At 67.5% G+C, this 23900-nt stretch overlaps 1 protein-coding gene across 1 annotated transcript in view; it reads left to right on the top strand.

Annotated features, from left to right (window-relative positions):
- The window catches only part of CHLRE_17g728250v5 (uncharacterized protein), a 34956-nt gene extending 11492 nt beyond the window's left edge, over positions 1-23464 (top strand). Inside the window, exons 23-60 of the mRNA XM_043072379.1 lie at positions 140-3307; positions 3454-3903; positions 4046-4341; positions 4542-4682; positions 4883-5039; positions 5279-5400; positions 5582-5756; positions 5946-6256; positions 6470-6587; positions 6794-7015; positions 7257-7341; positions 7653-8854; positions 9052-9337; positions 9588-9800; positions 10038-10235; positions 10495-11137; positions 11307-11639; positions 12140-12228; positions 12399-12484; positions 12639-13385; positions 13586-13676; positions 13854-14242; positions 14438-14772; positions 15053-15582; positions 15718-16325; positions 16541-16877; positions 17107-17249; positions 17430-17967; positions 18348-18526; positions 18751-18888; positions 19254-19379; positions 19653-19701; positions 20070-20453; positions 20636-20754; positions 20955-21018; positions 21195-21537; positions 21815-22227; positions 22392-23464. Of these exons, the coding sequence (XP_042914838.1) occupies positions 140-3307; positions 3454-3903; positions 4046-4341; positions 4542-4682; positions 4883-5039; positions 5279-5400; positions 5582-5756; positions 5946-6256; positions 6470-6587; positions 6794-7015; positions 7257-7341; positions 7653-8854; positions 9052-9337; positions 9588-9800; positions 10038-10235; positions 10495-11137; positions 11307-11639; positions 12140-12228; positions 12399-12484; positions 12639-13385; positions 13586-13676; positions 13854-14242; positions 14438-14772; positions 15053-15582; positions 15718-16325; positions 16541-16877; positions 17107-17249; positions 17430-17967; positions 18348-18526; positions 18751-18888; positions 19254-19379; positions 19653-19701; positions 20070-20453; positions 20636-20754; positions 20955-21018; positions 21195-21537; positions 21815-22227; positions 22392-22909 (14346 nt within the window). The 3' untranslated portion in view covers positions 22910-23464. The remainder of the gene's footprint in view (positions 1-139; positions 3308-3453; positions 3904-4045; positions 4342-4541; positions 4683-4882; positions 5040-5278; positions 5401-5581; positions 5757-5945; positions 6257-6469; positions 6588-6793; positions 7016-7256; positions 7342-7652; positions 8855-9051; positions 9338-9587; positions 9801-10037; positions 10236-10494; positions 11138-11306; positions 11640-12139; positions 12229-12398; positions 12485-12638; positions 13386-13585; positions 13677-13853; positions 14243-14437; positions 14773-15052; positions 15583-15717; positions 16326-16540; positions 16878-17106; positions 17250-17429; positions 17968-18347; positions 18527-18750; positions 18889-19253; positions 19380-19652; positions 19702-20069; positions 20454-20635; positions 20755-20954; positions 21019-21194; positions 21538-21814; positions 22228-22391) is intronic.
- Positions 23465-23900: the final 436 nt, after the last annotated feature.

The following is a 23900-nucleotide window of genomic DNA, read 5'->3' as shown; positions in this document are numbered from 1 at the left end:
GCGCCTCCGTGCGTGTTTGTCCCAGATGCAACCCATCTGCCCTAAAGGATCCATGGCTGACATGCCAAGCTGCAATACGGTACATGATCTAAAGAGGTTATAATCACTTGTCAAGTTGCCATGCATGCTTCATCCACAGGTCGCCATCACGGATGTCAGCCTCATGGCCCGCGGCGGCCCCTCCGGATGCCGAGACACCAACATGATCCAAGACCTGGGCCCAACCGGCATGCGCGTCGCGCTGCGCCGCCCCCTGGCTGCCCGGCTGCTACTGCCGCCGTCACCTCCTGCTGCTGCTACAGCCGGAGCTCCTGCAAACGACGCCGCATCTGCTGCTTCTGCTTCTGCTTCTGCTTCTGCTGCAGCTGCCGCTACTGCGGAGCTGCTGCCAGACGCGTCGCTGCCGCCCATACAGGTGGCGGTGTCGCTGCCGCGGGTGGTGGCGTGCGTGGGTGAGCGCGAGTACACGCACGCGCTGGCGGTGCTGGCGGAGAACTTCAGCGAGACCCTTGGCGGCGGCGGCGGAGGTGGCGGCGGCGTGGACCCTGTGGGTGATCTGTTTGTACGGCGGCGGCTGTACGACAAGTACGGTGCCAGCCGCCGCCGCCCGCCGCCGCCACCACCCGCCGCCGCCGCGAACAAAACCGCGGGATCGGCTGCTGGCGCCGCCAGTAGCGCATTCGGCGACGGCGGCGGCTCCGCCGTCAGCGCGCGGCCGCCGCCCCTTGACTTCCGTCTCAGCACGCGCGCCGCGATGGCGCTGCTCAGCCCGGAGGCCGACGCCTGTGCCGTTCAGGTTACGGTTTCCATCGGCCTGGCTGCGCTGACGCTGCTCGTCCCAGAGGTTGAGGGCGGCGCCGTACTGCGGCCGTTGGCGGCGGTTGCCGTACGCGACCTCTGGGCAGGATACTACGCCACGTCTGGTGGCTCCATGTTTCTGAGCCTGGCCCTGCCCAGCGCGACCATCGAGGACGCCAGACCAGGCGTGCTACCAGACCAGAGGCTGGTGCTGTCTACGTCAGTTGCTGGTGTGGGCGCCTCCTCCGGAGCGGTTGGAATGGGTGAGGCGCAGCCGGCGACGCCTTCAGCCGCGAGCGCCTCCTCTGCAGAGGCTCCCTGGGCGCCGGCACAGATGACGCAGCACCCACAGTCGGCGGGAGAAGGCGGCGCCCCCAACCCATCCCTGCTAGTGGTGGAGTTCCGGTCCATTGCCGCTGCTGCTACAGCTGCTACAGCCGCGGCGGCTGCAGCCTCGCCCGGATCCACGGCAGCAGCCAAGCCGCGGCTGCCCTCCATCGGGATACGGATCCGGGTGCAGCAGCCGCAGATGGTTCTGGATCTGCTGCTGCTACAGCGCCTCATCAACTTCGCAGCCGGCGGCCCCGTACTGCAGGGTGCCGTACCACGTGCGTTCGACGGGCGTGACGTACACGTGCCACTGGGCCACCCGGGGCCGCACTCGCCGTACACCGCACGTGGCGGCGCCGACCTCTGGCTCTGTCCCGAGGTGAGGCTGCTGGCGGATGCGCCGGCGGCGCTTGCTACAGCCGGCAAAAGCAGCAGCAGCATTGGCAGTGGCGGCGGTAATGGCAGTGGCGACAGCAGCAGCGGCGGGCAGCCGCGTGTGCATGTGTACGACGGCGGCGGGGGGCGGCTGGTGCTGCCGCCGGGACTGGCGGCGGCGGAGGCGCTGCCGCTGGTGGTGGTGGGCGCGGGCCGCACGCTGGTGCTGCGGAATGTGCGGGTGATCAACGCTGCATCGCTGCCGGCGTGCCTGCAGTTGGGACCGGGCGCAAAGCTGGTTGCGCGAGAGGAGGACGGAGTCAAGATGATCGCAGGCGGCGGCAGTAGCAGCGTTGTGGCCTCAGCGGCGTCCATGGCTGGCGGCGCGCGGCCGAGCTTGTACGGCGCGGCAGCGGCGGGTGCGGCAGCGGCGGCGGCGGCGGCAGCGGCGGGTGGGTCCGGATCGGACGGTACAGGCAGTACGGCGGCAGCAGGGGCGGTGCTGCCGCCGTACATGGAGTTGGCGGTTGACGTGGTGGGCGCATCCGTACACGTGATGGACTCGCCGGCGGGCGCCGAGGGTACAGCGTACGGCGGCGCCGGCGCCGGCGCCGGCGCCGGCCTGGCAACGGCCACGTCGCTTGCGGCGTCAGCGAGGAGTGGCAGCAGCGTCAGCGTGTCGGTCGTAGGTCGGTCCCGGGCGGGTGCGGCCAGGTCGTCGAGGTTTGCGCCGTCGCACCTCGGCTCGCGGCCGGCGGCCATGGCGGCGCCGCTGGCGGGGCGCGGAGCCGCGACCATGGCACCAGATGATGATGAGGAGGAGGATGAGCTTGACGAGGCGGCGACGGTCGGGCGCGGCGGCGGCGGTGGATGGGGAGGCAGGCTGCGGCGGCGGCTGGTGATCGCGGCGGACCTGTCCGCGTCGTGGCTGGCGGTGGGGGACAGCAAGCAGGAGGCGCGCGCCGCGCTGCGTGGGCTCAGTGTGCGGATGCTGACGTCACTGCGCAGCAGCGGTGGTGGTGGCGGTGCTGGCGGTGGCGGTGGCGTTGACGCGTTTGGACTGCTGCGTGCACAGTCGAGGAACTCTCTGAGCGGAGCGGCTTTGCACCGCGCGCCCAGCATCCCTGAAACCGCTAGCGGCTATGGCGATGGCACCACCACCGTCGTTGGCGGCCGTGGCGGCGGCGGCGGCGGGCTTGGCGGTGACGGCGGGGCTCTGGATTCGGTGCTGATGGAGGCGGCTGACATCACACTGACGTACGAGCTGACGGTGGCTGAGATGGCGCTGTCTGTGGACGCGGATTCCGCGCTGCTGCTGCGCCTGACGCCGCAGGCCGCGGCGCTGCTGCTGCGGCTGCAGGCGCGGCTGCTGGCGCGCCTGAGCGTGCCGGCGCCCAATCAGCCACTCAGCCGCTGCAGCCGCTACCAGCCCGTGTGCAGCCTGGCTACTGCCGCTACTGCTGCTGCTGGTGGCTGGAGCGGCGGCGGCGCGGTTCGCGGCGCTCGCGGTTTTGCCGGCTTGGGCACCCAGCCGACAGCGGGCGGCACAGCTGCGAATCCAAGCACTGCCGCCGGCACCGGGCTAAACCTGCTGGACGGCTCGGAGCCCAGCGGAACGTCCGGCGGATCCGGCGCTACAGCCGATGCGCAACCCTTGGATCCGGAACTGGATCCGGAGGCGGCGGCACGTGGCCTGACCATCTGGCGCCCTGTGGCTAGCTCAGGCTACGTGCCGCTGGGTGATGTCATCTGCCAGGGCAACGTCCGACCGTTGGATTCGGTTGTGACTGCCAGCATCAGCTCGGTGAGAGTGGGTGCGTGTGTGGGGGCGCAGGCTGGGCGGGATGATATGATGGAGTTGGCGTTTCCAACGACACCTGGCGTTTTATGGCTTTCCAAGCAACTTTCCCGACGACTTTCCTAACTGACAACTTTCCGATCCGACCCCAGGGCATCATCAGCTACCCGACGCGGTACGAGGCGGTTGGCAGTTGGTCGGTTGCGGGCGCCGATCCGGATAGCGCTGCTTATGCCGTCGGCGATGGCGGCGGTGTGATTTCCATCTGGCGGCCGGTGCCGCCGCCTGGGTATGTGGCACTGGGCTTCGTCGGCGGCGCCGCCGGCTCATCCGAGCCGCCGCCGCTGACGGCGGTTGGCTGCCTGGCGGCGGCGGCCGTGGTGGAGGGCTTCGCCGGTGAGTGCTTCGTACTGCCCCCAGAGTTTACGGCGGCGGCCGCCGCACCCGGTCACCTGGATGTGGCTGCTGCATCGGCGGCAGTTAGTGGAGGCGGCGGCGGCGGCAGCGGGACGGCGGTGACGGGCGGGTGCCGTGTGTGGCGGCTGCAGAACCAGGCAGCAACCTTCGTGGTGACAGGCCCTGGCCAACCACTTCCCGCTCCGGTGGGTGTCTGGGACAGGCGGGATGCAGTGGGTCGCTAGCATTCGGGGTTACCATGTCAACAGGCTCTTAAAGACGTGCAATCGTGAAGCATGCAGGAAATGCGTTGCCCAATAACTTCGTTGCGCCCTCACATGCCTGCAGGTTGACGTGTTTGATCTCCGCAGTCCTCTGGGTGTCACGCCGGCAGCGCTCACGCCGCTGGGCAAACTCCAGCAGCTGTGGCGGGAGCGGAGCGAGCGGGAGGCGGCCGCCGCCGCCGCCGCAGCGGCCGCTGCCGCCACCAAGCTCGACGCCAGCGCCACCGCTGGCGCCGCTGGCACCACCCAGGCAGCAGCCACAGCGGCGGCGGCCGCAGCTGCTGCAGCACTGACGGTGCACATGCGGCAGCCGCCGCCGCTGTCACAGCTCTGCCAACTCAGCTACCTGCGAGACCGAAGGTGCGTGTCTTTGTCATTGAAACAACTGAGCGGCAGTGGCAGCCCTGCATGCCCCACAAACTGTGCCGCTGGAACACACCTGTGCTCGCATGCCTTGTTTGCTACCGCGTATGCCAACACCGACTCGCCCATGTCGATTACGAATGCCGCAGCTTCTTACACAACTTTCATCATGCTTCCCCAAATGTGTCCGCACGCAGGGAGCTCCTGCGTCACGCGGCCCGGCGAGAGCTGCAGGCGCCGTGTGTGGAGTTCGGCCGGGTGTGGAGCGACAGGGCGCTGCACTCGCGACACAGCGGCCGCGGCCGCATCAGCGTGTGGCGCCCGCGACCGCCGCCGGGGTGAGCACGAGGCACGCGTTGCTGCATGCACGGGTCGCGGTCTCGCACGATACGCGACTTGGCTGGGCGTATGTTCCGCTACTGTCCTTGTAAAAATGGGCTATTGGGAAAATGTGAGCAGCAGTGCTGTTCTCGCCGCCCTCGTCGAGAGCTGCTGTGTGCATGCAAAGTGACACACTGATGAGTGGTGACGCATGCAGGTATGCGTACCTGGGTGACTGCGTAGTGGTCGGCGCCTACACGCCGCCGCCGGCCGTGTCCGTGTTGAGGGACGTCGTCACCCCACCGCTGCACGACCGCCGCGGCGGCGGCCGCACGGCGCTGTCGCCACTTGCGAAGCCCATTGGGTTCGAAAAGGTGAGCCTGCCTGAGGATTGACGACGAAGCAGGCGTAGGACGAATGCCGTCACGACACGCCGGCGCTGAGAAGTCTCAATCGGTCAGGTCTCGCCACAAAGAAGCGCAGCTTTCCACGCCTGCGATGCGCAGCTTTCCTCACATACCTCAAGCGTCCCTGCCGTGCGCCTCACCCCGATCTGTCTTTATGCCCTGTGCTGCGCGCCTGGGGTGCGCGCCGTGTCGCCGCATGCATGCAGGTCTGGGACAGCGGCGCCTTCCTGGTGTTGTGGCGCCCCATGCCGCCCGACGGCTACGTGGCGCTCGGAGTGGTGGCGGGCGTGGGGCCCTACCCGCCCGTCACAGAAGCGGCAGCGCTGCGGTGCGTTGCTAGGTTGTCCCGTCTCACGTCCCGAGACTCATCTAGCGGCTAGCCCTTGGTACTGCTTCATACCCCTATACACTTTCTTCTGCACGCGCATGCTTTTATGCTTCCGGTGTGCAATAAGGCTGTAAACGCTATCACGAACCGTTATCTTTGCCTACTACCTACATCGCTGCAGGGTGGTGCGGCAAGACCTCGTGGCGCCCGTGTCTGTGGCCGCCTCGCGACCCGACTGGATGCTGCCCCCGCTGGGCAGCAACAACAGCGGCGGCGGTGGCACCGGCACCGGCGGCAGCAACGTGTACGGCTGGATTCCGGACTACCGCACGGGCGCGTCCACCATCGTGTGCCAGGTGCGTACAGGGTGTCCAGACCTGCGTCGCGGGCACCTGCAAGGGGACCTAGGCTGGGCCGTTGCCACTGAACGTACATTCATACAAACTGCATTTTGGTTTTTCCAAACACACACATACACACACACGCACATACATACATATACACGCTCACAAACATACATATGCACGAATGTGGTGTGTGTGCAGGCGGCGCTGCCGAGTGAGGGCACACGCCACGTGCCGAGACTTAACCTGGCGGCAGGCGACTGGCTGCCCGCGGCGGCCATCAGCGGCGGCGGCGGCGGCGGCGGCGCGGCGCCCAGAGGCAAGGGCAAGGCGGCGCCGAGCTCGGACGCGCCCCTGCAGCGGCACGAGCTGCTGCGCCTGTCGGACGAGGGCGGCGAGGAGGAGGAAGAGGAGGAGGAAGAGGAGGAGGAGGCAGGGGATGGGGATGAGGAGGGGCGGGCAGGTGGCGCCGGCGCGGACGAGGACCCCGCGGCGGCGGCAGGGCCCTTCAGGTGCGTCCCCCACCTCGCCTCCACGTTTGCCGTGTCTGCTGATGTTGATGTTGGCGTGGCCGTTCTCGATGTGGATGATGGAACACAATTGTTGCACCTGCACCACATGTGTATGCGTGTTGAAGATCACAAGGAGAACCTAACGCGTGCGTGCGTGTTTAGTTTTGTCTGTACTTGTTTTTTGTGTGTGTGCAACTGTGCATGTGTGCGCAGAGACTCGAGCCTGCGGCTGCGGCTGCGCCACCCCGCCGTGCTGCAGCTGTGTGCGCCCGGCGGCCGCCCGGTGCTGGAGCTGGAGGCGCGCGATGGCCGCCTGGGCTGGGCCACACAGGTACGTGCGTACATGCAGCTGCAGCGCGGCGCCCACCGCATCGCACAACAGGAGGCGGGTACCAACAATGCATCTGCACAACCGTGTGTGCCACCGCCGCGCACCGCCACACAATAGCGATGAACCAAACGCGCAGCACAGCTCGCTCACCGGCTTGGCGATCGGCACGCGTGTGTTTGCTGGCGTCCGCACACACGCACACACAGGGCCGAGACGCTAGCAGCGCCTACGCCTCGCTCATCGCCAGCGCCTGGACCTGCAGCGGTGGCGGCGGCGTCCTGCCCGCCCGCGGCGGCGGCGGTGGCGGCGGCTGCTGGGAGCCGCTGCTGGAGCCGTGGCAGCTGATGTTGAGATGCGACGACTCGAGATCCACGGGCGAGTGCGGCAGTCGGCGGCCCGGGACCTGGGTGAAGCTGACGTCCGCTCAGGTGGGTGGTTGGGATGCACCCTGTGCGTATCATCTTCATGCCGTATTGCCAGTATGATACCGTAGTTGTGTGGTGTTAGCACGTCTTTTTCCTACGTTCCTTCTGAAGGTGAAGGTAGGTTTTTATACCCCCCGTAGCGCCCCGTAGCGCCCCTTTGCACCTGAGGGAGGTGGTCTTCCTCTTTCACCTTTATTGCTTGACAAGTCAGAAAGTGACTCGACAACAACTCCTGCTGCCGCAGGAGACTGCCAAGGCGGTGTTGTGTCACAGCGGCCTGCAGCTGCTGCTGTCGGCGGTGCCGGCCTGGGTGGACGTGCTGGTCGGAGGTGGGTCGTGCGGCGTGGGCGTGGGGTAACCCCCGTGTGTGTATGTGTGTGTGTGTGCGTGGGGGGGTGGCGGGGGCACATGCAGCTGGGTGGCAGAAGCTAGCTAATCTACGCTATCCCCGCCCCATCTGGCTTCACTGGCCCCAGACAGCAACCCAACTTTTGTCAATGACTGTATTACCTTGACTGTCACCATCAGACTGTACAGTATCGTGCAGCAGCTCCTTGCAAATGACCGCCGCCTTGCCTTCTGTTCTGACGTGCGCGTGTGCACATATGTGTGTGTGTGTGTATGCATGTGTCGTGTACAGGGCCGGCCTTGTCTCCTGAGAGCGCACGCCGGCGCGCCGAGCAGGCGGCCAACGAGCTGACCGCCGTCACCGCCGCAGCCGGCGGTGGCGGCGGTGGCGGAGCCTGGCGCGGTGCCGGCCTGGGCCTCGGCGGCGCCGGTCCCGGCAGCCTGCTGGTCACCAACGCGCTCGGCACCGGCGTCACACTTCTTACGGATGACAGTGAGCGCCAGTCCGTCACCGACGTGCCGCCAGACGCCGAGTGCGCCGCCGTCAGTCTGGCGGTTGGCAGTAGCAGTGGCAGCAGCAGTCACGGCAGTAGCAGCGGCAAGGGCGGCATCAGCAGCGGCCGGCTTCAGGCGCTGGCAGCGGCTGTAGCACTGCGCCGCCAGCCGCGCATGACGCTGGCGGCGCCCGCCGTGGCGCTGTACGTGGACGTGCTACAGCTCCTTGGTGCTGCAGCCGCCGGGGGTGCTACTGCCGCTGGCGCTGCAGCGGCTGCTGCTACTGCCGCAGCGGCGGTGCCGGCTTGGCTGGCGCGAGAGCTCGGCAAGGGCGGCGGCGAGGGCGGCGCGGCGGGCGGCGGCGGCTACTTGGTCGGAGTTCGTGTCAACGGCCCGGCGGCGGAGGGGCTGCCGGAGTCGGAGTGGGGCATGGTCACGCGGGCGGTGCTACAGCCGCCGCCGCCGCCGCCTGACGGCTCGCCGGCGTCGTCGACCTCGGCTGTAGCACTGCCGGCGTGGCGGGAGCGCTTCCTGTTCAAGCTACCTGCCGACCTGAGTGCCGCCTTGCTACTGCCGCCCTACCTTGGCGGCAGCGGCAGCGGCGTTGGCGGCGGCAGTAGCACTGGGTACCACGCATTTGCGGGCGTGCCGGTGCAGCTTGACGTGTCGCTGCTGGTTTCGGAGGGGGCGGGCGGGGGGGCGCCGCGTGTGGTGGCGGCTGGCACGTACCCGTTGCCGTACGACTGGCTGCTGAACCAGGTGCAGCGGCTGCTGCGCGGCAGTAGCACGAGCGGTGGCAGTAGCACTGGCGGCGGAGGCGGCAGTAGCAACGCTGGGGGTCCCGGGGGCCCAGGCCCAGTGTCGCATGTGCAGCTCTTTCCAACTGGCGCCACGAGCGCAGTGTCATTGTCATTTTCTGGCGGCACCAGCGGCGGCGGCGCCGGCAGTAGCGTGGAACCGTGTGGACTGCAGCTGCAAGTGACACTCGACGAGCGGCAGGTGAGTGGATGCGGGGGGAGTGGAAGTGCAGGTATGCCACGCGCTCGTGATGCCGCACATAGAGGAACCCCGAGGTTTCTAGGTTTGTTTAGGCAGGCAGAACTCCCACCAGCCTTTCTTCTAATCCTGACAAATGTGTGCATGTGTGCTTGTGTACTTGTACGTGTGTGTGCATGGGCGCCTGGCGGTCGCTGCAGGTGGAGACCAGCTGGATCCCCTACCTCGCATCCCGTCCGACAGCGGCCGGCGGCAACAACTTGCTACTGCTGCCGTCGCCATCCATGAGCAGTAGCAGCCTGGCGGCGGCAGCCGCTACAGCCGCGGCCGGCGGTGGCGAGGCGCCCACGGGTCCAGCCGAGGTGTTCGCGCGGGCTGCTGCGGCGCTGCGGCGGGGGCTGCGGCGCGGGCTGCAGCTGCAGGGCAGCAGTCACTGGGCGGCTGTAGCAGGCGAGGGGGCGGCAGTAGCAGCCGGCGCCGCAGGCGGTAAGCGTGCGGTTGCTCTTGTCACGCATTAGCTCTGTCCTTATGCGGGTTTTGGGCGGGTTGCGACACCGACTAGCTTACGATGCCAACCAGTCGTCTGTCCTTTGTATTGAATCTCCAGCCAGCCCTGTGATCTACTAAGCCCCACACCGCCGGTCCTTCTGCCATGCCGTACATCGCATTCCCCAACCTTATAAGTGTTGACCCCGATGTCCCCGTGTGCTCTCCTACTACACACGCACGTGCGAAGCTCTCATCCCCGTTCGTGCGGGTCCGGGGCTGGTCATCGAGCAGAGCCCCGGGCCGGGCGGGGCCGTGCTGGAGCTGCTGCGGTCGCGGGCGGTGGTGTTCAACTCCACGACTGTGCCGCTGGAGGTAGCGCTGGCGTTCCCCGCACACGGAGGTGCCGCAGCGGGAGCCGCGCTGGCGGGCGTGGCGGTGGAGAAGCCCGAGTTCGGCGCAGGTGTGCGTGTGTACGGTATGCGTGCGTGTGTGTGCGTGTGTTTGCGTTGGTGAACGCTTGCAGGCGTACGCATGTATGGGTTCGGTCGTGTGGGTCAGGGGCGTGGTCACGTGGAATGCGAGGGCGCTGCCGCTCGGTCCGCGCCGACACCAGCGCCGCATGTGCCGCATAACTGCCGTACTGCTTCTGATCTGCGTGCATGAACCATGGCGCACACACACCCCTCTCGACCAACAGACGGCCAGGCGGTGCCGGTGGAGGAGCTGGTGTTTGAGAACGAGCGCTACCTGCCCCTGCGCGGCTGGAGCCCAGCCAACCTGCTAGCCACGGAGCGGCGGCGCTACAGCCGCGCCGGGCAGAGCTACAGCATCTTCCCCAACGTGCCGCTGCCGCCGGGCTGGGAGTGGGAGGGTCCCTGGCACATGGACAACAGCGGTGAGCGCGAGCGCGTGAGGAAAGCTAAAGGGGCAAGGGCACACACGCGCATGCGCTCCCTGACGGCAGTTGTGCTCACGCAATCTGCTCCGGATCTCAATGCTTCGTAACGCATTCTCAACTTCCCGCCGTGAATACCGTGATGTGACACACACACACGCACACACACACACACACACACACAAACACACACATGCTATGTTTTCCTTGTGCTCTTTAACACACACACACACACACACACACACACACGCGCACACAGGCCACGTGGACGCCCACGGCTGGTTCTACGCCACCACGTGGGTGATGCTCAAGTACCCGCCGCCGCCCGAGCAGGGCCGCATGAAGCGGAGCGACCTGGTCCGACGCCGCCGCTGGGTGCGCCGCAGGCGCTGGGTCGAGGGCGGCGGCCCCGCCGCCGCTACAGCCGCTGCCGCAGCCGGTGCTACAGCCGCGGGGGCCGGCGGCGAGGCTGTAGCGCGCAAGCTGCTGGGCAGTGTGGCGCCTGGCGAGCGGCTGCCGCTGCCGCTGGGCTGGGAGGCTGGCGGCTGCGAGCTACAGTTGCGGCCGCTGCTGCTCACAGCGGATCCCGACCTGGACCTCGACCTAGAGGAGCAGGAGCGGCACGCGCAGCTGCTGCTAATGGGCGACGTGGCAGCCGGCGGCGGCGCAGGCGGCGGCGCAGGCGGCGGCGCAGGCAGTGGCGCAGGCAGCGCGCCGCCGCCGCTGCTGTTGGATGTGGATGGGGGTGGGGTTGGGGGTGGGGAGGAGGGGGCGGCGGGGCCGCGGCGGCGACGTGACGTGGAGGCGTTTCACGGCTGGAGCGCGGGCCCGGGCGGCAGCGGCGACCCCGGTGTGCTCATGACGCGTCTCGGCGACGGCGGCGCCCGACTGCTGTGCTGCAGGTGCGTGCGTGCGTGCGTGCGTGCGTGCGTGGTTGCTTTGTCTGTGCGTGCGTGCGTGCGTTCGTTTTCGCGTTTGCGTCCGCGTGCGCGTCCGCATGTGCATCTTTGCTCAACTGTCTTGACCGTATTGGGTGCTGCGTTCGTTGCCGCCGTGTCTCCGCCTGAACAGGGTGGGGGCGGCGTCAGCTGACGAGCAGGCGGCGCTGCCGCCAGCGCACGGGTCAGCAGCAGCTGCCACTGCTCCCGGCGGCGCGTCCCGCTCCCTCTCTTCATCAGTCACAGCGACCACGCTCCCACACGCAGCCGCTGCTGTTCCCGCGCCGGCTACGCAGCCTGCGTCAGCAGGAGGCATGGCTGGCCAGCATCAGCCGACACAGCAGGCACGGCCGCCGCCGCCGCCGCGTGTGGAACCAGACGTGGTGGAGCTGGTGCATCAGAACCAGCGCTTCTGGCCGCTGAGCGGGTGGGGCCGGACACTCAAGACGGAGCGCAAAGCCTTCAGGTGAGTGCGATCCCATGTGCACGGGGACAGAGGTGCCGGCACTGTAGGAGGGGATGGGGAGGGGAGCCGCAGGGCCGGGGGCGGCTTCGTCTCGACAGGGTATCGCGCTGTGCTTTGTGCTGTCCTCCTCCTCCTCCAATTTCCTCCTCCTCCAACCTCCTCCTCGCCCCGTACACACACACACACACACACACACACACACACACACACACACACACACACACACATCGCATACAATATCCTACGCGCAATGTTTTCCTTGTGCTCTTTAACACACACACACACACACACACACACACACACATCGCATACACTGTCCTACGCGCAATGTTTTCCTTGTGCTCTTTAACACGCACACACACACACACACACACACACACACACACACACAAACACACACACACACATCGCATGCACTGTCCTACGCGCAATGTTTTCCTTGTGCTCTTTAACACGCACACAACCACACACACACACACACACACACGCGCCCCCCGCAGCCTGGCCGGCAACAGCTACGCCGACTTCCCCGAGGTGCCGCTGCCGCCCGGCTGGGAGTGGGTGGACACGTGGCAGGTGGACCTCACGGGTGAGATAGAGTGGCGGCGAGGGTGGGAGGGACAGTGAGAGCGAGGGGCCGTGAGTGGCTTGTGGAAGGGCGGTAGGCGGGGCATCGAGGCCTTGTCGCAAGCCCCTTCGCAACATCCTTGGCATCACAATGGTACTGCAAATCCAACGGCAAGGTTTCTGGTGTCACAGGACACGTGGACAACGAGGGCTGGTTTTACGCGGCTGACTGGCAACTGCTCAATTACCCGCCCACGCCCGAGCAAGGCCGGCGCAAGGTGCGTGCGGCGCTGCATTTGCTTTCGCAGCTAGCTCTCCACTCTCCACTGTGCCGCTGCCTCTTCTCTTGAATGCAGCCCTTTATAGCATACCATATAATTGCATGGACGCAACTTTCTAAGATCGCAATTCTGTCCCAATGATCTTGTTCAGACTCTTGATTTCATTCGGCGACGGCGCTGGATCCGGCGCCGTCGCTGGGTGCCACCAGAGCCGGAGCCGACACCTGCGGCGCCGCCGCCACGGCTGCAGCCGCAACTGCCGCCGCCCTCGCCGTCGCCGCCCCCGCCACCTGCTCCCGCAGCTGCCTTCGACCTGCTAGGTGACGAGCTCCCAGTCGCCACCACAACTGCTGCAGCCTCCGGCCCGCTTGGTGCCGGCGGGGACCTTTTCGCGGGGCTTGACCTGCTGGGCGGCGAAGTGGAACGTGTTGCTGCACCGGCAACACCATCCGCGCCCGCTCCTCTACAAGGGCAACAGCCGCGGACAATCAGCTCCGCGGCATTGCATGGCGAGAAGCCCGCCGCCGCAGCAGCGGCGGCGGCGGCCGCGGCCGCGCCCGGTGGCGGCGTCGCAGCCGAGCAACCCTGCTGGCTGAGCGTCGCACTCGAGAGCGAGGTGCTGGCGGCGCCGCCAGATGCCGAGGCTGTAGCAGCTGCTGCTACAGCCGGTGGCGGCGGCGGCGGTGGCAGTAGCAGCGGCAGCGCCGTCAGCGACACGCTGGTGGACTGGCGGTTGGTGGTGCGCCCGCCGCTGACGCTGCAGAACCTGCTGCCGCTGCCGTCACACTACATCGTCTGGGAGGCGGCGGCGGCGGGCGGCCAGATGCGGCTGCGGGCGCGTGGCAGTGTGGCCCCGGGAGAGGCGGCCGCTGTGTACTCAGTCGACATGCGAAAGCTGGTGAGAGCGGCTACTTTGGAGGCGTTCTGGGTTTTCGTGGTTGAACCAACGCTTGTTTCAGACGCAGGCTCTGCCCGGTCGCGCCCCACTTGCGGACGCCCTCGTCCGACAGAGCACGCACTGCCCGTATGTCGTACACGTTTGTTTTATTGTTATCAGTACTGCCGTACGTGTTGCTGCTGTGTGACACGACACTGCAGCTGTATCTGTCGTACGCGCCCGAGGGCTACGACTTCGGGGAGCCGGTGCTGCTGAGCGAGGGCTTCGCACGCAACGCGGCCGGCGTGTCAGGTGAGCTCAGGGGGCTCCCGCCAGCGGCGGGCTGGAGCCGACACCATGTCTTATGCCGATGCACGAATTGGCATACCGGTACGTCATAGATGCCAGCGCCAGTGCTTGTCACACCTCTCTGAAGCCTTCAGCACGCACCGCACCGCATCCCACCACAACCACCACACCCCTCCGCAGGCGCGGCCGGCAAGGCGCGGCCGCTGCCCTCCAGCTTCCTGTGCTCGCCCGCCTGCTTCTCCACCGCCACCGGCTCCACGGCCGTCGGCCCCTCCCTCCAACTGGAGGTGCTCCGAGACGCCGACACCACCGCGGCGCCCGTCTCCTCCCTGGGTGTGGGCGCAATGCCTGGCGGCGCCGCCGCCGCCACCCTGCCCGACCAGCCGGTTGCCACGTTGGTGTCTAAGGCGCCCCCCACGCTGAGTGAGGCCGCCGCCGCCGGCTACCCTCTGACGGTGTCGCTGCGGGTGCCGCTGTGGCTGGTGAACGCAACGCCGCTGCTGATCAGCTGCGCGCTGCTGGCGCTGTGGGAGGCGCCGCCCGCGTCAGCCGCCCGGCTGGGAGAGGCGGTGAGTGGCGTCGCTGGTGCTTGGCGTGTGCGCGCCGCGCCGTGCTAGGCACATACGCATACCAGTACTGTTCTGCTAGCGCGTTGGTACGTGAACCCGCCGCCTTCATTTGTGCTTTGCTGTGCCCTCACGCTGTGCCCCCTCCGCCTCAACTTTGCCCGCCCACCCGCCCGCCCGCCATCGGCCGTCTTGCAGCCTCGCCCGCCCGCGCGCGTGCACGTGGTGGGCACGCAGGACCCGCGCCGCCTCACGCCGCCCAGCCAACCCCATCAGGCCCTGCAGCCGCCGCCCGGATCCCACGGCATCCCCGTAAAGCCGCTATCCACACATCTGCTGTCGTACCCTCCGGGCGTCGTAGCGCCCAGCACCGAGGCGGATGCCGGCGGCGGCGGCGGCGCCATCGCCGCCGGAGTCCCGGCGGGCTCCACGACGTCAGAGGCGGCGCTGGTGCTGTCAGTGTGTGGCAGCCGCTGGTCTGAAATGGTGGTCCTGCCGTCGCTGTCGCAGAGCGCTGAGGGCGGCGCTGACAGGTATGTGTATATATGTGCGTGTGTGCCCAGACACCGATGTGTGCTTGAGGAGCCTTGGGAGTGGTTGCGTGAATCATAGACTGCTGGGATGTGTTTGGTGACGCGCACGGCTTGGCACATCTTGGCACGGGACCGCTGTCCTGCACACAGCTGGACACATGCGGCGTGTGCCGCCCCACCTACCCGCACCTTGATACCCCTCCTTTTCTGCGACCCTTTTGAGCTTTGATGGATGGCCGCCTAAACACATCTCTCTTGTCCACCACCATACTGCCCGCAGCAGCTCTGCCCCTGCTGGCGGGCTCGGCGCGGGCAGCAGCGTCCTCATCCGCGCCCTCAGCGGCGACGGCAGCCGAATGCTGGAGGTGGTTGTGAGGCTGGAGTCCGGGCTCGGCAGTAGCAGTACCAACAGCGGCGGCGCTGGGCTCGGCAGTAGCAGCAGGCTGGCGGCGCTGCGCGCCGCCGCCGGCTCGCTGCTACTGCGCGTGGAGCCGCACGTGACGGTTTGGAACACGAGCGGCTTCCCGCTGCTGCTGCTACAGCCGAGTGCGCTGCAGCCGCCGCCAAGCACAGGCGCCGCCGCTGCTGCTGCTGCTGCTGCTGTTGCTACAGCCGGCGGCGGCGGTGGGCATCACGCCGACGGCGCGCGCTCCTTCTCGGCTGCAGAGCCGCACCTGCAGTCTGCCCATGCGGAGAGGTCGGCGGCGTCTGTGCCGGGCGGGCCCACGCCCATGCTTGGCAGTGATGCGTCAGGCGGCGCGTTCGTGACGCCGCCGCCGCCGGCCCTCACGCTGGCTCTAGCCCCAGCAGGTGCGATTGGATGGGGCGTACGTACGAAACGGACGAATGCCGCACTGCGGGGCTCTCCACCGGCGAGGAACACCGCCTGTTTGGAACCGCACATGCCCTTGCACATGACTACGCATTGCCTGCAATATGGTACAGGTATCACCGCGGCAGCAGCAGGCCGCGCAGACGATGCCGAGCCCGCAGGCGGCGCCCCCACCCCTGCCGAAGGCGCGAGCGTTCCGCTTCATTGGGCCGCCGCCGCCGCCGAACGCCGCCACTTCTGCCTGGCGCTGCCAGCTGTACCCGGCGTCAGCGACGCGGCTCTGCGTGGCCTGCACCCGAGTGTCCTGTGGAGCGACCCCATCACCTTCAACCCGGAGTCGTGTGTCGGCGGGACCGCAGGCGCCAGCAGTGTGTCCGCGGGTGCAGGTGGTGGTGGTGGCGGCGCGGGTGCGGCGGCGGCGGCCACGGCAGCGGCTGCGGCGGCGGCGGCGGCTGGCGGCTGGGTGCAGGAGGGGCAGGTGGCGCTGCCTGTGTGCTGTGTGGGCCGTCCGGGCACGATGGCAGCAGACGAGGCCGCGGGGCGCCGCGCACGGCTGGCAGTGAGGCAGCTGCTGGCAGCTGTGGCCACCCTGGGCACTGGTGCTGGCGGCGGCGGCGGCGGCATCTCGGCGGCGGGTGCGGCGGGCGCGCTGGAGGCACTGGCGGCGACTGCGGAGACCTCGGTGGTGCGCCTGGTCCGGCAGACGGAGGTCGGCTTGGTGGTGAGTGTGAGCACTGCTGCCGCACATGTGCCAATGCTTGGCGGGTGCACTGCTGCAGCCATACCTTTGTCCATGGCTGAAGCCTGTCGTCACTCGACACGCATGCATTGCCTCCATCCATACACTCATCCGCCCATACACCCATCTGCCCATCCCCACACCCACACACCCACTCATCCGCCCATCCACACATCCGCCCATCCACCCAACCTCAGGAGTTGCTGGCGGTGCTGCTGACGCTGCGGCTGGAGCAGCGCGCGCCGGGATGCCTGCGCCTGAGCCTGTCCGGCCTCGGCGGCCAGCCCCGGCACACGCTGGCGAACGCCTCCCCCACACACCTGCACTGGCGGCTGCTCACCGGCGCAGCGGGAGCGGCGGCGGCAGCCGCGGCCGGCGCGCGGCAGTGGCAGGTGGCGGCGCCGTACAGTGCGCAGGCGGTGGTGCGGTGCGGCGGCGCGCTGGGAGCGGCATGGCTGCGGCCACCCGAGGTGGAGGTGACGGCGGCCGCGGTGGACCCGGCAGCGGCCGCGGCAGGAGGAGCGCCGCCGCCAGGTATGTGTGCTAGCTAGCTAGATAGGCGGAGGCATAGCTTGCGGATCATGCGCTTACAACCGACTGCGCAGCCGGCCGAACAGGTTTGCTTCCGGTCGTACGTCATTGCCGTAACGGTGTTCGCACGTGTTTGCGTCCATGACTTGCAACGCCACGCCGGCTGGCTCTGCCCCGCGTAACCCGGTCCCTGACCCTCCTCCTCACGACGTTGGTGGCCGCGGCCTTGCAGGCTCGATCCTGCGCCTGACGTTCGGCGGCGCGTCAGACGACGGCAGGGAGCCCGCGCCGCATTCGCAAGCGGCGGCGGCGGCGGCAGTGCGGCTGGGCCTGGTACCTGTGCGGCCGCTGGCGTCCAAGTACCTGCTGGCGCAGGTGCGGTGCCGCAGTTCGTAGACCTCCGTCGCTACCTATCGCCTATGGCGCGCTCTTTCTTTTGTTGCCATTGATGCCCTGAGATGGCGTCCTTGGATGTACGGTGTGTTGCGTCGCCACCACTGATGTTGCTGCCACTGCCACTGCCACTGCCGCTGCCGCCGGCGCTGCTGCACGCAGGTATCTGAGGCGTGTGACGCGCTTGTGCTCACCACCGCCGGCCCCGCACGCCTGCCCGGCAGCGGCCGACACGCCGAGACGCTGGGCGCCGGCCGCCCCGACAGCACCCTGCGTATGGTGCCCCTGCTACTGCCCGCCGCCACCACCACAGCACCCGCAGCTGCTAAAGCCGCTACAGCCGCTACAGCTGCTACAGCAACCGCTGCAACAGCCGGCACAACCGCGCGCGGCGCGGCCTTCAGCGCGCCCGCTGCTACAGCCGCGCCCCATGCCGCCGCCGCCGGTGCTACAGCCTCCACCGCTGAGCTGCTCGCCCAGGCTATGAGCGCTCCGGGCGTGGGCCTGCTGGCGCCCACCGGCACGGCGGCGGCTGCTACAGCCGGCGGCGGCGGGGACGGCAGTAGCAGCAGCGGCGGCCTGCACGTGCGTTTGGAGCTGTATCAGCTGGAGGTGGGGGTGGTGGACGCCAGGCCGGAGGAGGTGGCGCTGCTGACGCTGGGCGGCGTGCGGGTGGATGTGGGCTCTGGCGCATCAGCAGGTGATCATGTGGCGTGATCATGCGGCGTGATTATGTGGCTACCGGTACCTGGCCTTGTTACTCGCGCGCTGTCATGGGTTTTGGGTGTCGATGCCCTGGCCGTCAAGGGCCACAACGCATGTCCTGTCTGCACAGCCCCGGCTTAGGTTTGCAAGCATGGAGCTAGCTGCTATCATCCAATGCTCGCCCTCGTCGGGTCGGCGAGCCACACACGCGGAGACTACGCACACGCGTGCACACTTACGGACACACATACACACACACACACACACACACACACACACACACACGCACACACCCACACACACACACACACACGCACACACACGCACGGGGCGGGCTTCGCTTCATTATTTGTATGCATGTTGCACTGCCTGCAGGCGGTGTGGAGTACCTGTGCGCGGCGGTGCGGGTGGACAGCCTGCAGCTGGACGACATGACGCCGGGGGCAGCCCACCCCGTGGTGCTGCAGCAGCAGGGCCAGCAGGGGAGGCAGCAGCAGGGGCGGCAGCAGGGCGGGGGCGTGGACCCCGTGTTCAGCATGGCGTACACATGCCAGGTGCGGCTGGGGCCAGTCACAGGCATGGCGGTGGTGGGCTGGCAGTTCTTGCCGCCTGGCTGCTGGCGTGCACGTGGAGGGCTACGTGGTGATGCAGGCAACGCTGGCTGCTGCTCTTTCATGCGTTTGCGCCGAGAGCCCGGAGGCCCTTACCCCCAACGCGTGCCTGCCAACGTCAATGCCTTCGTGTTTGTGCGTGTGTACATCTATTGTGTTCCGCGCAGCCCGGGAAGCTGCGGCACGCGCTGCACTGCCCAACCATCGTGGCACGCCTGCTGCCGCTGCGCGTGTCGGTGGGCGAGGCGCTGGTGTGGCGGCTGTGGGGCCTGGCCAGCTCACTCACACCGCCGGAGCTAGACCTGGTGAGCAGTAGGGCAGGGCACAGGAGGCGGGGCATAGGAGATGGGGGAGGAGGCGAGCAGTTAGGGGAGGAAAAGAAGCAGGAGGAGGGTACTTGCGGTGTTTGTGGGAAGCAGGCATGACAGGCATGCGGCGCCGGGCCTCCCGCGCCCTCCGTCCCTTTCATGACCTCCCCTGAGCTGGCACCCTCGGGCACTCACGTACATCTGCCCGTTCCCTCCCCTCCCTCCCCTCCATGCCCTCCCTCCCGTTCCTCCGCTCCCTGCCATCCTCCCACCCTCCGATTCCTCCCCTCCCTCCCATCCCTCCCATCGTTCCCCATCCCTCCCATCCCTCCTGCCCGGCCCCCTCCCCACCGCCTGTGCAGCCCGCCTCCGGCGCCGCCGACGTGCCGCTGGCTGTGGACCTGTTGGAGCTGGAGGACATGCGGCTGGCGCTCAGCTTCCGACCCGACAGCGGCAGCAGGCCGCACTGGGCCAGCGGCTACCTGCAGGTGTGGAGAGGGGAGGGGGGAAGTGGAGGTTTGGAGGGGGGCGAGCGAGGGGGCCAGAGTGCGTGGCGGGTGTGCCTCCGCGTGCGGGGCGTGGGACGGACCTGTCACGTGCCCCGCCATGGACGCTACCGCCGCCGGCACCACGCATGTGTCCGCTGACAAACACACATACACACACGTACGTTGCTGCATCGCATACACAGTCCTTGTTGTTGTCCTTCCTTGTGCTCTCTAACATGCACACGCGCTTACTGTCACCGCTGCCGGCCGCAGCTGGGTCTGGAGCTGGCGCAGCTTGACAACATGGACATGCGGCTTAAGGGTGAGGCGGGCGGGGGAGGGGAGCGTGGGGAGGGAGGGGCGTGGGGAGGGAGGGGAGGGAGGGGTTACACTCATGGTTACGGCAATAACGAAGAAGCAAAGTTGTAGAGGGGGAGAGCTGGCGGGGAGTGAGGCGCCCCCCGGGTCGGCTCGGCCGTTACCCCTCGCGACAGGTGAAGGGCAGCGTGTAGCTGTGCGGGGGCAGGGGCGTCTCTACGTTTCGCTGTGCCCGCTGTGCTGTCAAACACGGTGAATAGAGACGCACTGAACGTCTTTCACCTCGCGCCCTACACAACTCACACAACTCAAAAACAAACACATACACATACATGCACTTGCACATACGCATACACACACGCACGCGCACAGGCGTACACATGGAGGCGGCCCGCATGATGCAGTCGCAGCTGGTGCAGCTGGTGGGCAGCCTGGTACGGCAGCAGATAGTGTCGTTGGGAGTTGCCGTGCTGCGCTCGCTACTGCGGCAGTACGGCGTGGTGGGCGGCCTGTCGCGCGTGCTGAGCGTGTCGAGCCGCGGCGCGTCGGCCCTCGTGCCGCGCCGTGCCGCGGGTGCTCTCAAGGTGGTGGGGGTGCTGGCGTCTCCCATCACCATGTTGGCGTGCGCCGCCGTGGGCGCCGCCACCTCGGCCGTTGGGGGAGGAGGAGGTGGTGGCGGTGGCGGCGGCGGTGGCGGTGGCGGTGGTGTGCAAGGGCGCGACGTTGGCCGGCGGCGCCTGCAGCGTGTTTGCTCTGGTGAGGCTGAGCTGGAAAGGGTTGCCGTGCATGGAAGACAGGGGGGAAGCAGCGAGAGTCGGGGGTAGCAGGGCTGAGCAGAGTCTTACGCGTTAGGGAGGCGCTATCCGCGCACAGCCACTGAGCTCGTCTTGATACACATGATTGTTGCGCCGCTGCAACCCATGATGACGGTGCCGCAGGCGACCGCATCGTGCGCCCCTTTGACGTCCACGGCGCCATGGGCTCGGCACTGCTGGCGGCGCTCGCGGCCCGACCCAACGGAGCAACCCTGCGGCGGGAGCGATACGAGGAACACTGGGTACGCGGGCACCGGTCGGCCTTCACATTACGGTAGTTGGTTCACTGCATGTTAGGCAGCGCCCGCCTTGCGGCGCGCAGCTCGTTGTGCATGCTGCATGCCACGTGTGTGCTGCGCATGTGGGCCAGCCGCCTGCTCGCCCGCCACACGCACACGCCATAACGGAGACACGTGCACGCGACTGTGGACTTGCACCGCAGGTGCTTCAGAGCAATATAATCCTCCTGCTCACGGACCGACGGATCCTGGCCGTGCAATCCCCGGGTGGGTAGGGGTTGTACCCGGCGCGTCCCTGTTTTATTGCGTTTGATGGCATCGGCTGCCACCACTTGACCTGCCTTGACATGATCATGCCGCCTCGGATACCCATTCAACGCTCCCGCCTGCTGCTGTACTTCTGCGCGTTGTGACTTGTCACCCTGTGCTGTGGTGCTGTGCAGAGTTCGCGGCACTGCACCACCGCGTGGTCTCGGGTGGCAGCGGCAGCGGCAAGGGGGAGGAGCCGGAGCAGCTGTCTTGGGTGCCGTGTGCAGACGCATCCGTGTCTTGGCACCTGCCCTGGTCCGAGCTGCTCACAGCCGAGGTGGCCGCCTGGCACGACCCACAGACCGTTGCCAGCTGGGCTGTAGCAGCGCAACCCGGCGCCGCTGCTACAGCCGGCGCTGGGGCTGCTACAGCCGCCGGTGCCGGTGCCGGGGCGCGGCCGGCGGGCTCCGACACGCTGCTGCTGCACCGGCGCAGCCGCGGCCCTGAGGGGCGCGTGGTGTACACCGCACATTGCTGGTGAGGGCGGCGTAATAGGGTGGCTGCGTAGCTCTGTTCGGCTTCTAGTTTGGTGGATCGAACAGCCGGCGTTCGCTTGCCATACTCCCTGAGCTATGCTCCATTTGCATGGCTCTTGCATGCTTTTCGTGTGCGGTGATGAAAAAAGTTACAGCAGCAAGTGACGCAAATGCAGCTTTTCGTGTGAGCTCGCTGCAACGACCAGGTTGCAGCTGTGACACTGCCCCGCCCCGAAACCCGCCTGTGCTGGGCCCCCCTCCGTGCTGCCTACACACAGGGCCATGGCTTGCCCCGCGCCCGAGGTGCTCACGCGCCTGCTGGAGGTCTACCATCGCGCCTGGGCGCCCCTCGTGCGCCGCAACACACCCTCCCAGCAGCCACAACAGCAGCAGCAGCAGCAGCAGCAGCAGCAGCAGACGCCCAGCCGGCGGCGTGAGGAGCTGCTCGCAGCCACCGGTGACGAGGCGCGCGGCCGCGCCGCGCTTGCCGCCGCCGCCGCGGCGGGCCAGACGCTGCCTGACGCAGTCCTTTGTGCGGACTGGCGGCTGGTGTGGGCGGGCGGCGAGGCGGGGGGCAGCAGCGGCAGCGGCGGCGGGGCTTCCGGCGGTGCGCCCGGTGCCGACGGCTTTTCAATCTGGCGTGCGGTGGCGCCGGCCGGCTATGCAGCCGTCAGCGACGTCGCAGTGGCAGGTGCGTGCATGTGTTCAGGGGAAACAACAAGCTTACCGTGTGCGGGGCGGGGGCCCGCGCTCTTCGACCGCGTTCTGGTCTTCTACTCCCTACACATGCATACGGTATACCCTAAACGCGCTTGCACCCTGCTCGCTCCCATGATGCCACTCATGACATGCCAGGCCGGGACCCGCCGGGGCGGCCCGCGCGCGTCTACAAGCGCAGCGCTGCGCCGCCACCGGTGCGCCCCGCCCCCGCCCCCGGCAGCTTCCCACTGGCGGCGCTGGCACCGGACTCCGCAGCAACTGCCCCGGCCCTGCCGCTGCTGGCAGCACCGCTAGGCTACCTGCTCGTGTTCCGGTCCAGCGGGCCGCCGGCACTCACCATCTGGCGGCCTGTGCCGCCGCCCGGGTACGCGGTGGCTGGGTGCGTGGCTTGGCCGGCGATCGAGGAGCCGCCGCCAGGGCTGGTGGCGTGCGTGCGGGCAGACTGTGTGGCGCCGGTGTCGTTCTCGGGCGCGCGGTCGCCGATTTGGAGCGGCGCGAGCCCGGAGCACCCCTCGTGGCGCTGTGCGCTTTGGCCGGTGGTGACGGAGGGTGGCGGCGGCGGCGACGGGTCGGGCGCCTTTGTGGCGATACGCGGCGGCGACAACCAGCCGCTCACGCCGCCGCCGGGCCTGATGCTACGGCTGCTGGTGTAGCTGCCTTTAAGAAATGCGTGATAACAATTTGTTGTGAATTGTATGTGGTTTGAATTTGAGCCTCGATGGTTGACGTGATCGGCCGGGCAGTTACTGCGCCGTGTGGTTTGTAGGAGCCAGTGCGGGAGAAATGTACCGTAACACGCAAAAGATGGCTTGTCATTGTCACCGCCTCAGGACTCTGAACCGCTGTGAAGCATGTGGACGATTGTAATTGTGGGCGGACGGTGCCAGCTGCGCTATGCCGACTCCTCCGTGCTAGAGGTGCGCGGCAGCCAGGGGAGCAGCGGTACAGTAGCTGTTGTTGTGTGTGGTTACAAGGTGGTGAGCACGACGTGCATTAAAAGCTGATCGGCTATGGTCGGAGCCGCCCTACCCCTGATTACCTGCCGACCTTCGCAACCGTACATTGGTCTCGAGCACTGCGCCACAAGTAGAAGCCAAGCCACAGCCCGCCCTGATGCAAGGCAGGTAGCGAGGCTCCTGCGGCGCGCCAGGCACGCCGAGGGGAGTAGGAGGGTGGGAGGGATGTCTGGGCGAGCCATCCAGGGCATCGGGGTCGGAGACGCATCCAGCCGGCGCGGGCATCCAGCATAGCCCAGCCACATAACCTGCCTACCTGGGGGCGACCCGACCGGGCCATCCAACAGTCCCCGCCGAGCCATCCGGTTGTCCCGCCCAGGCATCCAGCAGTGCTGGGCCGGCCCGCTAGGGAACTGCAACAGTGCTTGGAAACGGGTAGTCCCAACCACGCTAAAACAGCCAATCCCCAAAATTCCCACACTAGCTTTCATTTCTCCTCCTGGGGAGTACGCCTGTTCCCCACGTCCTCTTCCATACTTTGGCGCGCCTTCACCGGAGAGACCCACAAATCTACGGAGGCCTGTATGAGACGTACTATTCAGGAGCGTCAGGCGCCGACAACCATGGATATCAATGACTTCGGATAACCTGGGATGGGAGCTCCGAGATGGGGTACGTGTCGTGCACC

Source organism: Chlamydomonas reinhardtii, chromosome 17 (assembly GCF_000002595.2).
Source record: "Chlamydomonas reinhardtii strain CC-503 cw92 mt+ chromosome 17, whole genome shotgun sequence".
Classification (NCBI taxonomy): Eukaryota; Viridiplantae; Chlorophyta; class Chlorophyceae; order Chlamydomonadales; family Chlamydomonadaceae; genus Chlamydomonas; species Chlamydomonas reinhardtii.
The sequence above is the reverse complement of the archived record's forward strand: the minus strand, read 5'-3'. Positions and strand labels throughout refer to the sequence as shown.